At 39.4% G+C, this 15720-nt stretch overlaps 1 protein-coding gene and 1 long non-coding RNA gene across 2 annotated transcripts in view; one reads left to right on the forward strand and one right to left on the reverse strand.

Moving 5' to 3' along the window:
* Nucleotides 1-796: 796 nt before the first annotated feature.
* Nucleotides 797-15720, reverse strand: part of SAMSN1 (SAM domain, SH3 domain and nuclear localization signals 1) — a 63069-nt gene continuing 48145 nt past the window's right edge. The window contains exon 8 of the mRNA XM_060172145.1: nt 797-1576. Within this exon, the coding sequence (XP_060028128.1) occupies nt 1374-1576 (203 nt within the window). The 3' untranslated portion in view covers nt 797-1373. The remainder of the gene's footprint in view (nt 1577-15720) is intronic.
* Nucleotides 2840-5594, forward strand: LOC132532685 (uncharacterized). Its single transcript, XR_009544591.1, has 3 exons — nt 2840-3206; nt 4689-4948; nt 5048-5594. It is a non-coding gene; the product is annotated as an uncharacterized LOC132532685 (long non-coding RNA).

The raw sequence follows: 15720 nt of genomic DNA on the forward strand, positions 1-15720 counted from the left end.
AAGATAAGCTAGAAATGCTTCTCTGCTTTGGTTAAGTGGCTAGGGATTAAAGAAAGAGCTGGGTTAGAAACAGCACAGAAAAAAATTGCAGGGAAAAAAGGAATTTGGAGGTGGCTGGGCAGTGGTATACCCAGTAAAGTACACATATTGCAGTGCACAAGGACTTGGGTTCAGTCCCTGTCCTCCACCTGTAGGGGGGAAGTTTTATGAGCAGTGAAGCAACAATGCAGGTGTCTCTCTCCTTCTTTATCTGCTCCCTCTCTCTTAAATTTTCTCTAACTCTGTATAATAAATAAAATGCTAAAAAAAAAGAAAAGAAAACCAAGGACTTTGTGTATATTGAGTTGAGTCTTCTGTGAACGTAAGTGTGGTCTTCTCTCCAACCTAAAATTCACATTTTAAAGATCTAAACCCCAGTATATGGTATTTGAAGATCAGGAGGTAGTTAGTTAGGTTTAGATGGATTTGTGAGGGTATTAAGCCACCAAAATAGGATTAGTGCCCTAAGAAAGAAAACCACTGGAGGTCAGAGACATAGGTCGTGTGTATTAAAGCTCACCCACATATATACACATGTCCGTTCACATATATGTACACACAAAGAGACCTAGGGGAAACTGACTATACAACCTTATGGTGGAGAAAAGATTTTGTCTAAAATTCTAATAGGAAATGCCATAAGTAACACAAATCTGAAAAATGAAAAATACCAGAAGTACACAGCTGTTTTTATTATTAAAGGCAGATGATTTAAAAATGAAAAATATTTACACTTAAAGATAAAAACATTTTCTCAATTATTAAAACTAATTTTATTAAATCAGACTTGACAATGTTATTATCTATAGTTTTTACAGTAGATAGCTGTAAAGAAATAAACAGAAAACAGTTTGTAACCTCTACTATGAATCAGAAAAAAAATGTCTGAAATATTAGCTCACATTCATTCCAGCAAGTAGATAAATGAATGTAAATGCTGCTTGGATCACTGGCTGAACAGACATTTAGTCTATTATTATCCATTCAATAATATGCATAAATTCAATTCTGACAAGTATAAAAAAAGGTAGGTTTTTTTTTGGAAGCAAAATTTATAATTTTATACTCATAAAATAAAGCTTATGTCACACATACCAAAGACTAACACTATAATATTTTAATAGAGGCAAGTAAAATATTCACATGTAACACTAAAAAAATAATAAATATATATTTACAATAAAAGGAATGTTTGAAAGTTAAAAAAATTATGTACAGTCATTCAGATTAAAGCAGTATAACATTAGGTCCTATCTACAAATACTACTTATACTTGTAGTTAAAGAAGTATGAACATAGACTGTATCTTTATATCCAGAGTTGAGAATATGTGTTCAGTCACTTGGCTCTGTGATAGCAATCTTCTGTACCATGTCTGACAGATTTTCTGACTCCAGATCTTCCTTGCCGTTATCTGAATTTTCTGATGAGACATAGCAACCAGAGTCCCGTGGGCAGTCATCTAACTGTGACTTATGTAAGGAGATGTCCGGGCTTATGGATAAGGCTACAGATTCATGTTCTTGCTCTTGAGTAACTGTAAATGGAAAAGAAGTCACCAGTTAGGCAGAAGAGTGTCAGCCATGGACTCATTCATCGATCCTGACTGTTCCAACCTTGACTTCACTACACCTGAAACTTCTGCAAATAAGTGATATGTTTGTTCACTGAAAAAGAGACATTTGCACTCAAATATTAAAGTCACTGTTTCCTTAGAAGACAAAGTTTGCCTTTTGTTGTCACTTGCAGTTTTGTGGAATCCCTGTGTGGAAGTGAAGATCAGTATGAACTCTCATTTTACACTAATGCGAAGTTCCAGAGAGAACAGATTGCATCCGCAGTATGACTGATCCCCTGTCCGAATACTCCTTAACATAACTGTAGAAAAAAATCATTTGCAGTTTAAATGTAAAATCCAAGTCAATAGAGATTCTTGTGAACAATTCTAAAGTCAAGATAGTGTGGGTTAATGGATAGAAGAAGATCACTATGGGAAACAAAAATACTGTAGTACTTTAACTGCTTGGAATTTGATGAGTAAAATTTGAAGTATCCAGAATGTTCTCGTCTGTATTTATCAGATAACAGACACAAAAATCAAGTTTCTTTTAGATAGAAAACATTTTCACTGAGTCTGCCTTATGAATAGTTTATACATTACATCCTTCTAACTCTAATTAATTAACAACTGATTATTGTTGGTGATTCTGTATCATAAAAGTTGTATTCTAGCTTCAATAGGCACTACCTTTTAGGGAAAAAATTAATAACGCAGATGTAACAAAATATATCTAGAAAGATCGTCAGCTCTTATAAAGCTTATTTTTTTAAAAAATATTTATTTATTCCCTTTTGTTGCCCTTGCTGTTTTATTGTTGTAGTTATTATTGTTGTTGTTACTGCTGTCGTTATTGTTGGATAGGACAGAGATAAATGGAGAGAAGAGGGGAAGGCAAAGAGGGAGAGAGAAAGATAGACACCTGCAGACCTGCTTCAGCCTCTGTGAAACAAGCCCCCTGCAGATGGGGAGATGGGGGGTTCGAACCGGGGTCCTTACGCTGGTCCTTAACACTTCGTGCCACCTGTGCTTAACCTGCTGCGCTTATTTTTAAGCTTATTTTTCTTTTCAAGAATCCTTTAGAATCGGTGTTCTTATGGAAGATGTGATGACTCTGTCTCTGCCATCTCTCAACTGTGTCAGCAAGTGATTTTTGCTTTTTTCTTCTAACCTCCTAAATTTCCCATGCAGGGTATTTCCAAATTGGAAGAATAAAGCACATACATTTTGGGATGGGTAGTTTCTGCCTTTAGAAACTATGTACTTCATCTACTCTAGTGAAAAGAAAGTAAATCTCAAATTTAAAATCCTTGAAGGAAGGAAATTGTGTAATTTTTCTCAATAGACCATTAGGATGCAAAGTCATTAATCTCTAGGAGATTTACCCTATAGCTTCTCTCCACACCTCCTGCTTTTTAAATGCATTTTACAGGCTCCAGATATCTTGCCAACACTAGTTTATGGTCTACTATGTATCCAATTGTTGTCAACCTCTGTTACAAGAAAGCCCTGGAGTCCTAAGCCAGCCTTGTATGCAATGAATTCGCTTCACTTTATGTTATCTAGAATGGGACTAGTGACGTAACATCCATGGAGAAACTGCACACTGGTAATTTAAATTGTTTTCTATATTCTGTGGTTTAGATGAGGAACACAGGCTGTGAAACGCTGGGAATAATGACTGAAGACACTTGAGTCATCTCTTAAATGCATCATAAATCTTTTAAAAATTTCCTCAAAGCTTTCATTTCAATAAGGAAATCACATTAATTTGTTCTGAATCTTATCCATGTCTACCATGGCTTTGTTTAGTGTTTGTTTTTTCCTTTTCTTGTATTTATTTTAGCCAGAACACTGCTCAACTCTGGCTTATTGTGGTGGGGGGAGCCATGAGGGGGGTGGGTATTGAACCTGGGACTTTAGAGCCTCAGCATGAGAGTTTCTTTGCATAACCATTATGCTGTCTACCCCCCACCCACAACTTTGTTTAGTTGTGGCTTCAAGTATCAGGTAATTACGTTCAATGGCTTTATAACCAGTTCTGGGTCTAAGGAATGTTAAATTTAATACTCATATGTTGTAATTATTATTTTAAAATATTAGCTTCTGTGATGTAATGCATTTTTGTTTATTTATCAACCATAACAACCTTTGGCTTTGTGGGGATTTAGTATTCATAGGTTTCTGTGACTATCATCATTCACTTTAATTTCTGGGCATGGACACCAGAAGATTTGGTCTTAATATATTTCCAGTGCGACCAGCAGACTTCTCCCATTCTCTTCCCTAAAATCTGGCCAAAACAAAGGCTGATTTATACAAGAGCTGTATTTTAAATATTCAGACAATTACTTGTTAACTGGTTTAGTTGAATTGGTTATCCATTTACCAACACTAGTCATGCAATCACCTATTCACTATTTAAATGTATTTAACTGTTAAATGAGCCATTCCTCAATAGTGAAATAGACCTGAATGAAAACTGTAAAAGAGAAAGGAAGGGAAGGTGGGAGGAAGGAAGGAAGGAAGGAAGGAAGGAAGGAAGGAAGGAAGGAAGGAAGGAAGGAAAGGAAAGGAGGAACTGAGTCCGTTCTGTTGGGACTGACATTCTCCTCATGGCCTGCTTCCAGTACCTTAGTTAGATCCATCCTTGATTATGAAGCTCCCTTTGAGTTATAATTCTTAGTGTCAAAGAGCTCTGAATCCCAAAATTAGCTCTTTCCATTTCAAAAAATAAGTTTTTAGATTGCTATTTCATCCTTAGAAGTCTCTACACATTCACCTCAAAGTTAATAAGCAAATAATGAGACAGCAGTTTTAGTTAAGAATATACATTTCCAATATTCGTAATACAATTTGTTTCCACTTGAGAAGTGCAGGGCTGCATTTTCTAAATTCGAGGAATTGGTTTGTTTTAAATACAGGTTATTTACCATATAAATCTTTTACCTGAATTTTTTATGGAAAGGGGAACTAGTTTCTCAGTATGAAAGGTATACAGCACAGTAATTTACGAAACAGCAGTAATCTGCTAAATGATTTCCTAGTGAACTGAAAACATGACTGTGAGTCCTGAAATGCTTCCCACTAGGCTTGCAATCATTGTGGGCAGGCGATCAGCTGGAGCCCCTCAACTGGAACTATCAAAAGGCAGGTTGTTATGTTTTATTATGAAATTAAAAGCTATATGGAGTTCCATTTTTATATCTGGAGGGTCAGGATATATCTTGTTGTTGTTTTTTTCCACCTGACATGCATGACTTACGGAGTGGGTACAACTATAGATCTTGTGCCATGGGTGGTTTTTCCAGAAGAGGGGATGAATTCACACCATGGAGCCATCTTTTCTTTGTAAGTCATTTAGTCCCTTTGTGTGGCCATGAAATAAGTTAAAACTAATTGACATACCTAGAAACTGAAACTATAACCTTCATCATTTTTGTCCCACAGGCCAATCAAGTGAACTAACTAGGCAAGTAACACAATGGAATAAGAAACAGTTCACCTCCAAAATTATCGATTTACCATAGGATACTGGAAAATGCACACACAGGTATGTGTACACACACGCGCGCACACACACACACACACACACACACACACACACACGCACTGAGAGGCACACATTCAGACTGGAGAAGTTCTCAGTTCTGGTGTCTGTAGCCAGGGACTGAACCTAGGACCTCATTTATATATGTCCCGTGTGCTTGCTTTCTCCCACTGAGGTATTTTCCTGGTCCCTTAAATCTTTTCTTTTTTGTGTGACCTACAAGGAAATGTTGGATTCTCCAACAGGAGATCCTGAGTTCAGCCTCATATGTAAGAGTGGCACTCTGGTTCCACCCCCCCTTTATTTTTTTTAGAAAACAAATCTTGAAAAGAAATTGAAAACCAGTATTTCAGATCATTGAAAGTCTGTTAAATTAGACTCATTGAGAAACGCAATTCACAAGTGGCAATTAATTTTTAGATACAGCCTTTTGTGTATTTCTCAGACTATTACTTTTTATTTTCCTATTTAATAAAAAATAATAGTATAACATTTCAACAGAGCCCCCATAGGCTATATATTTTCAAATTTTATTATGAGGAGGATTATTAACTAGTTTGTTACCTTTCTCTCTTTCTCACTTTTTTTTTTTTTTTTTTTGCCTCCACGGTTATCACTGGGGCTCGGTGCCTGCACTACAAATCCACTGCTCCTGGAAGCTATTCTGTTGCCCTTGTTGTTTAATGTTGCTGTTATTATTATTGTTGTTATTGCTGTCGTTGGATAGCACAAAGAGAACTCGAGAAAGGAGGGGAATACAGAGAGCTGAGAGAAAGACAGACACCTGCAGACCTGCTTCACTGCTTGTGAGGTGACCCCCCCCCGCAGGTGGGGAGCCAGGAGCTCGAACCCGGTTTCTTAAGCCGGTCCTTGCACTTTGCATGAAGCATTACCACAGCCCCCCATTTGTAACATCTATTCCCCCCATATTTAGGAGTCTTTATTCAGCGACTACACTCATAGCTAAGGTGCTACTCACAGTACAGTCCTGAGCTCAGTGGGGCACAGTCATTTATAGGGGTAAGTGTGACAAGCAAGCTAGGAGTCTGTGACATTTCTGAGAGCTTCTCTTACTGCTGACAGTAGCAGCATGCTGAAAAGCATAATGGGGAGTCTATAGAATAGCCCAAAACAGTTCTGTATGCTATAGAGTGAAAACAAAATTATGTTCTTATTAAGAAAATAAATCTAAGTTGTCATGAGCAACTGATGTCAATACTCCCCCCCCCTTTTTAGGAATTGTATAAAAACCTATGATTCAAAAGTTTAAGATAGTCACTAATGAGAAAAAGAATGGCACCATAATTAAAGCAGAAGGCAGCGAATATATTTGTTCATAAAATAATTCATTCGAATTGTGACATTTAATTAATAGAGGATAGTCTAAGTCAATTATGCTAGAAGTGAAGAAAGCTTTAAGGAAATCAAGCTAGATCCTAATTCTTGGTGGGGGCAGTGAGGGAAGCTCTCATACTCTAAGGAGAAAAATCTATATTCACATATTAAAAAGTGAAGGATTCAATAAAATGTAAATTAATTGTTTTTACTTGACTTTCCCAAGCTTACTAATTCAAATTTACCAGACTTTGACTTCTCTTTCTTGTCGCTGATCTGAAACTTCTGTTTCTTTGGGCCAAGTCCTAAACATCAATGCAAACCAGGGTGTATAGACAGATGCCAAAGTGCTCAATAAGATACAAATATGTTTAGATTAATGAAAGGAAATGGGAACTAAACAAAGTCAAATAAAGAATTTTGGGTGATCCAGGAGGTGGTGCAGTGAATAAAGCATTGGATTCTCAACCATGAGGTCCTGAGTTTGATCCCTCACAGCACATACAATGAGAGTGATATCTAGTTATTTCTCTCCTCCTATCTTTCTCATGAATAAATAAATAAATCATAAAAAAAGAATTTTGGTAGAAATACAAATGAAGGGGACCTGGCAGTGGTGCACCTGGTTAAAGAGACATGTTTTAATGTGTGAAGACCCAGATTCAAGCCCACTATCCCCACCGGTAGGAGAGAAATCTCACAAGTAGTGAAGCCATGCTGCTTGCTCACTCTTTCTCTCTCTCTCTCTCTCTGTCCATATAAATGTATGTGTCCACCTTCTCTCAAATTTTCTCTGTCTCTATCCAATAAATGTTAAAAAAGAAATGCTAATGAAGAAACCGCTTGGCTTTTTGAATTATAATCCATATTTTCCTTTGTGTTATTTCATTGGAGAAAACACTAATGATAATATATCATAGGATGGCTCAGCCTTGACCTCATGCTGCAACCCCAACTGAGTCACTCATACCTAATCCAGGCATATCTACAAAACGGAGACCTCCAACTCTTCACCTGCACCACTCCAGCCTTTAGGTTCATAATTGGTCAACAATTTGTTTGGCTTTGTATGTTAACTCTTCTTTTCCACCACCAGGTTCCAGATGCTACCATGATGCCAACCGGACTTCTCTCAGGAGTAGACCCCACCAATGTGTCCTGGAGCTCCGATTCCCCAGAACCCTGCCCAACTAGAGAAAGAGAGAGACAGGCTGGGAATATGGATCAGCCTGCCGACATCCATGTTCAGTGGGGAAGCAATTCCAGAAGCCAGACCTTCCACCTTCTGCATCCCACAGTGACCCTGGGTCCATGCTCCCAGAGGATAAAGAACAGGAAAGATATCAGGGGAGGGGATGGGATATGGAGTTCTGGTGGTGGGAACTTGCCGGGATAGCCTGAGGGTGCTTCTTCCCAAGCAAGTGCTCTCTGGGTTGGAGAGAACTCAACTGGAGCCAATCTAGGATGCTGCATGGGAGAGGGATCAGGAACTCCTGCTGGGCTAACGTCACAGGAGATACACTCTGGGACTCTCTGAGCCAGAAAGCAATTCCAAGTGCTTTAAAACAGAAGAGAAACTGTTATATATACTCGCCAAGTAGGGTGGAAACAGGATGTGAGGTAGAGAGGCTGGAGCAAAAAAAGAACTGGTGGAGATCAGGGTGTACTAGGAGAGGGGGCGGAGCAAAAAGACATCGTGAACCAGTGGGGATTAAACCAATGCCATGGAGGCAGGGCGGTGCTTAGTTAACAGTGGTTATGTAAATAGACGGCAGCTTTAAGTGGGATCAGACCAATGCCCTGCATGCATGCCGCTGCTTAGTTAAGCAGGATCAGAGACAGAAGGAGTTACTCTCGATCGCACCCTGTCATTTCACGAACATCTCATAAAAACTGCAGCAAAGGTGGGCGCGAGGAATCACATCATTGCAAGACTGGCCAGCTCCTCATGGGGCGCAAGCGCTTCCACACTGCGATCATCCTCTCTGGCATTATGCTATTCCACTGCAGAATACTGTGCCCCAGGATGGTTCCGTAGCCCCCATGTCCACTTGGTCGATTCCAAATTATATTCCTCCATGAGGATCATTTCTGGAACCATCCGTTCCACCCCGGTTCCATGGCTGCCAGTTCTTAGCAACATCGCCCCACCAGATATTCGTCGGGATGCGGCATCATCTAAGTTCATTTCCCACGTCTACGCTCGACCGGACCTGCCAATATACGCGGATATCTTTGCCCACCCTGTCCAACGCTTGACGTCTCGTCATCCAATCTGGTCCCCTACGCCTACACTGAACTTCTCTGTTCCAGACTCTTGGAAACAGAGTTGGCAGTCAGCCGAGGTAAAGAACACCTCATCACAGACCCCTGCGAGCGTCAACCCGGCTTTGACCTGGCACGTTATGATCGGGCCCTCCTCAATCGCTATCGAACAGGCCATGGCCGGTGCGCCGCTATGTTCCATCTCTGGGGAGCCAGAGATGACCCGAACTGCCCCTGCGGCTCCAGACAGACTATGACCCACATAGTCAACGACTGCCACCTCTCCAGATTCAAAGGAGGTCTCGAAACTTTACATCAGGCTCAACCTGATGCTGTTGACTGGCTATGGAAGAAGGGCAAATGCTAGAAGAAGAGACAGAAGCTTTAAGCTGGGGGAGCTGGCATACTACCCCAAATCAACTGTGTGGAGTTATACTCCTCTTATCTTATGGATTTGTCAGTATTTTCTTTTTATAAATAAAAATTTTTTTAAAAAGAAAGATAAAAAAAAAAGATTTTTTTTTTTACTTACACCCAGAGTAGCCTCAACCTGACTTCACTCATTTCTTCAGTACACAAGGTGACTTCAGTTACACAGCAACAGCTCCAACAGCCCTAGGAGGCTGCCACTGTTCCTGACCACCTCACCTCCCACGAAAAGACTTGGTCTCAGCTGATATTTACCCTGAACTGAGTTGTCATATTGGATTGACTTTTGCAAATACCAGTTGAGTAACTACAGAAGGAGAGAGGGGCAGTGACAAAGACAGAGACAGAGGCATCACTCTGCTGGACTAGGGATCAAAAGTAAGATGACAGAAAGTTAAGTCTCCATACATGTGCTGTGTTGCTACAGTGCCACCCTGATTGCTGGGCTGATTAATTTGATAATGTCCAGACAGGATTAGACAACTATCACTCTGTATGGCTTCATTTGGGTCCTTGGGAACTAATTTTTACATTTTATGTAAGTTACATAAATTCTGTTCATTTGAAATGTTGAAATTTTACCTCATGCAATCATTTGTAAAATTGACGAAAAATGATATTGCTTTGAAAATTCTAGATTTACAGGTTGCTCTTACTATTGAAAATGTTTTGAGAATGTTTTCACATTAGTACGCTTCTCATTCTCTTTATTTTATTTTATTTTTATTTATTTATTCCCTTTGTTGCCCTTGTTGTTTTTTTATTGTTGTAGTTATTATTGTTGTTGTCGTTGTTGGGTAGGACAGAGAGAAATGGAGAGAGGAGGGGAAGACAGAGAGGAGGAGAGAAAGACAGATACCTGCAGACCTGCTTCACTGCCTGTGAAGCGACTCCCCTGCAGGTGGGGAGCCGGGGCTCGAACCGGGATCCTTATACCAGTCCTTGTGCTTTGCGCCACCTGCGCTTAACCTGCTGCGCTACAGCCCGACTCCCGCTTCTCATTCTCTTAACACCCTCATACTGCCTTACTGTTTACATGTATCTTAATTTATTTATCAATTTAATTATTGTTGGAAACCCATGCTCATTTTAGTTTTAACTAATACTAATAGTATTTCAGCTAGTATTTTTTAATGCATTTGCATGCCAAAATTAAATTCCTAGCACTGGAATTTTGGGATACATTTTAAACTTTGAGTTTTTGTTTATATCATTGCCTTCTAGAAATATATTCATTTGTACCCTTGCATATATAATTATCAAATGCATGAACAGAATATTGATAAATACACACCAGCTCCAACCTGTCTGTTAGAATTTTTTTTTTTTTGCCTCCAGGGTTATTGCTGGGGCTAGGTGCCTGCACGACGAATCCACTGCTCCTAGAGGCCATTTTTTTCTATTTTGTTGCCCTTGTTGCCATTGATGTTGTTGTTGTTGGATTGGACAGAGGGAGAAATGGAGAGAGGAGGGGAGACAGAGAGGGGGAGAGAAAGAGAGACACCTGCAGACCTGCTTCACCGCCAAATAAGCTATGACTAGAAATATATATTAAATGCATAACTCTAACTACATAAACATAGAATGACTGTAGGCTTTCTGGATTCTGTAGACGTGGCTCGTTTTAACATAGTCTTTCTTAAGAACTGTACATTACTTGAGTTCTCTTTCAAATCATGTGGCAAGTGGGTTGGAAGCACCAGGTACTCTTGTCAGGGTCTAGGACACCAGGTAACTCTGGCATGCTGTATAGACCTCCCTGCCGGAACCTCATGTTTCAGGTTCCTTTCTGCCATTTGCCCTGCATTGTTTTGGGCAGGAACACAGGCAGGAAGGGCCCAACTGGGGTGAGCTGAGTGATAAGGGCAGCTGTGACCAAAGCTGGTGCCAACAGCCTGGCATATAATCCACTTTTTCCCTTTCCTTTCTCTGAGCGCTACCATGACAGGTTTACTATGATGTGTGTATTCAGTGACTTGAAATTTTTGTTTGACATTTAATTATCTCTTTGATAAAAGCAAAGCAGAATATTCTCATCACCTATTTTACCCCAGGGTAATAGCAGACATTCTTTTAGAGTTAATTTTAAGATACATCAAAATGCCGTTTGGCTTGGAGAAAGTACAAGGATAAGGAGCAAGTAGAATATAAGGAGAAACCGTTTCCTGCAAACATCAGCCAGCTGTCAGCATTCTTTTTTTTTTTTTTCAGCCATAAGCTCTTGGCAAAGCGAAAGGGTCTTGAAGGTTGTGTTTATCATACAACACACGGACTCTCAGTTCTCTTTTACTTGCTGGGAGTATTGAATCAAAGTAAAAAAAAAATTAACTTCAAATGATAAAGAAGTATTAATGTGCAAATACAAACAGATTCTACTCTTACTATTTTTAGAGTCAAGTTACCAGCCTCATCCCCTCCCCCCACACACACTTTTACTTCTAAACTAATCTAAACTCCCAGTTGAGGGCCAATAACCTGATTCTGCTCAGATCTAATGTAATACAAAAGCAAGTTTAGAATATCTCAGTGCAGTCTTGCTAGGTTTGCAGAACTCCCAAATTGCCATCTTTCTCCAAAAGTAATCCTGTGATGGGCTCTAATACCATTCCTTAGTCCTTCCATCAGATTGTTGGGGAAGCATCTTCATCTCCTGTCAAACAGTGATCTAAAAAGTTTAATCCTGCTTGCATTTTTCAAGGTCAAAATGTTCTATTTCCTTTGGCCTAAAAGCAAAGGAGACTTGCCTGCTCTAAGTCTTAGGTTTTTCTTTTTGTCCCATTTCTGTTCCTCATCCTCTAGGTGACTGTCATGTATTAAAGACTCACATGGGCTTGTATCTTGCCTATGTCATATCAAAGTTTTAACTCTTTCCTCTAGACAGGTGCCTATTTTGTTTGATTTTCACGGTGAATTATAGTGAAGAAAATTTTCTAAATTCCCAACTCAAGAAACAATGAGCCTATAAACTAGAAATTTAGTGAGATTCTCCAAACTAACATTATTCAACAACCAAAAAACAAAAACAAAAAAAGATTAATAAAATCTGGAACAATTTGCATACACTACTCCAGTCTTCTACATATATACGAAACAGCTATTTGAACCTATGACTGTGACATACATTTTTTTTTAATAATGTTTCAGCTTTAGGAAACCATATATTCAAGGTCTTTATCATTCAAGGTAGATGAAGGTTGTACATTTAATCTTCAGTGTGGTCATAGAAGATATGATTCACAGCGGAGAGAACAGATAAAAATAAGAATGCAGGGGCCAGGTGGTGGTGCACTTGGTTAAGCACACACATTACAGTACGCAAGGACCCAGGTTCAAGCCCCTGGTCCCCACCTGCAGGGGAAAAGCTTCACAAGTGGTGAAGCAGGGCTGCAGGTGTCTCTCTTCCTCTCTACCTCCCCCTCCCTCTCAATTTTTCTCTGTCTCTGTCCAATAATAAATAAATAAATAAATAAACAAAAATTTTAGAAAGATTGAAAAAATAAATAAGCATGCAGCATCATAGTGCCGAATCATCAGAACTCACCAACTAATCAACAAATAGAAGTCATTCTTCTTTATTTCCTGAGCAAAGCAGTTTCACATAAGATGAATAGCTTTCAGTCAGAACAGCCTAACCTGGACTATGCATCTTTCTGACACGTATACTCTAGCGCTACTTTAGACTGCAAGATTAAAATAAGAAATATCTCAGGGTTATGCACTGACTACAAACACTACTGAATCTGCAGTTTTTCACATTTTTCATCTTTCAGAATTTGTGTGTCTGTGTATCACAAGCTGTTATTAAACAATCAACCTCTAGTGACCTTCAAGAACCGTATTCTAAGGTTTCTTAATGTTTTTTAAAGGGACATAATCTGGGCAACTTGTACTTTACTTTTTTTTTGTGAGAGGTAGCAACTTTTATTTATATTTACTTCAGCACATACACTACCAAAACTACCTACAATAGTAGTTATAAAATAAATAACTGTTCAATGGAAATATATATATATATATATATATGCAGATAAATACACAGCATAGCACATAGTAAGCATTCGAAATGCACTTTAAAATAAGCATGAAATAATTTAATGAATACTGAATTCTAACTTTTACTATTAAGTAGCTATTAGATAAGGCACAATTCTGTCCCTTTGGAAACTGTTTTCTTTTTTTAAATTTTTTTTATTTATTTAAAAAGGAGACATTAACAAAACCATAGGATAAGAGGGGTACAACTCCACACAATTCCCACCACCAGATCTCTGCATCCCATCCCCTCCCCCGATAGCCCTCCCACTCCCCATCCCTCTGGGAGTATGGACCCAAGGTCATTGTGGGTTGCAGAAGGTGGAAGGCCTGGCCTTTGCAGTTACTTCCCCACTGAACATGGGTGTTGACTGGTCGAGATGGCTCAGTGGTAAAGCATTGGACTCTCAGGCATAAAAACACCTTACTTTTTTTTTTTTGATAGAACAGAGAGAAGTTGAGAGGGGAGGTAAGGTAGAGAGGAGGAAAGAAAGATAGACACCTGCAGACCTGCTTCACCCCCTGTAAAGGAACCTCACTGTAGGTGGGGATGTGGGGGCTCTAAAGGGTTCCTTGCACGGGTCCCTGCACTTTGTACTATGTGTGCTTAACCTGGTGCGCTACTGCCAGCCCTCCCCCCCTTTTTGTTTTTTGCCACCAGAATTATAGCTGGGCTCACTATGAATCCACCACTTCCAGGAGCCATTTTTCTTTCCTTTCCTATTCTATTCCATTCCATTCCATTCCATTCCATTCCATCCCATCCCATCCCATCCCATCCCATCCCATCCCATCCCATCCCATCCCATCCCATCCCATCCCATCCCATCCCATTCCATACTATCCTATTCTTTCCCTATTCTATTCTATTCTATTCTATTCTATTCTATTCTATTCTATTCTATTCTATTCTATTCTATTCTTTTCTTTTCTTTTCTTTCCTTCTTTCCTCTTTTTCCTCTTGTATCTGATAGGATAGGAGAGACACAAATTGAGAAGGAAGGCTAGTGGAAGAGGAAGAGGGAGAAGGAGCTGAATAGGGAGCTGGTAGAAGGAGAGGGAGAGGGAGAGGGAGAAGGAGAGGGAGAGGGAGAAGGAGAGGCAGAGAGAAAGAGAGATACCTGCAGATTTTCTTCACTACTCTGGAAGCTTCCCCCCTGTAGGGGTGGGTGGGGCAGGGTCTCAAATGGGTCCTTCAGCTGATGATATGTGCATTTAATTGGTGTGACAACACCCACCCCATCTCTGTACTTTATCTTTTATTATTATTTTTTATCTAACATTGGGAATAATATCAAATTTTGTAGATACCATGTTTTGTTTGCAGCGACCTGGGTATGATAGAATGTGTTGCTAACAGATTTAAGACACCACTTCTAAATATGTGACCTTGAGAAAAACCATGATGACTTTGAAAATTTATACCTGGCTCTAATACGACATCACTGACAAATGATGTTAATGCAAATGATGGGTGATGAGGAAAGTGAAATGAAGAAATGGACTGAACACCCTAAATGGCCCAAGACTTTGACATTCGACTGATCTTCCTCTAGTGACTCATTGCTTAGCTTCGTTTCATCATTAGACTTCCCATTCCCTTGATGCTTTCCCCTTCTGTTCTCCCATCCTGTTACAATCTGGCCATGATGACCTCACATCTTTTAGCAAGTGATGATGTCACAAAGTTTTCGTCCCAACTGAAGATACTAACTTTCACATTCTAAGTTGAAAAACTGAACTGCAGCTCTTGATAAAAATGACAAAGTAGTATAAAACTTCACTTTTCAAAGAATGGCTGTGTTTCCCATATTTACCTGTTGGCATATACGGGAGAAAGGAATTTTGCTAACACACTGCTTTTGAGTCCAACCTCAACCCTGCTACTTGTCTAGCAGTTTAACCTCTCTGAAATTCACCTCTGGAATGTATTGCCCTCACTTGTAAAGTGGGGTAAAGACTTACATGGTCAGTAAAAGCAGTTGCTACAACTGTTCAAAATACTCAACCACCGCCCCCCCCCCGCCACATGCGTCCATGTCAAATTATCTTGAAGAGTATTGGCTATGACAGTTATTAGTTGTCAGCTATATTATCAGTTCTTATCAAATATAGCAAATCTGCAGAAAATATTCTTAGCATAACATTGCAAGAGAGAAGCTATGTTTTGAAATGACAAGATGGGAAAGAAATCGCCTTATTTACTTGAAAAGAGAGCTACATCCTTTTACACCAGTCTGTTTGGCTTGAACTTGCACTTTTGAGTAAATTGACTAGGTGGTTCTTTGTCTGACTCAGTAACTTCATCTTCTCTTTCCAATCTTTTTGTCCTTCCTTCCTTCCTTCCTTCCTTCCTTCCTTCCTTCCTCCCTTCCTTTCTCTCTCTCACTCTCTTTCTTTTTTAAAAAAATATTTATTTATTTATTCCCTTTTGTTGCCCTTGTAGTTTTATTGTTGTAGTTATGCTTGATGCCATTGTTGTTGGATAGGACAGAGAGAAATGGAGAGAGGA

Source organism: Erinaceus europaeus, chromosome 14 (genome assembly GCF_950295315.1).
Source record: "Erinaceus europaeus chromosome 14, mEriEur2.1, whole genome shotgun sequence".
Lineage (NCBI taxonomy): Eukaryota > Metazoa > Chordata > Mammalia > Eulipotyphla > Erinaceidae > Erinaceus > Erinaceus europaeus.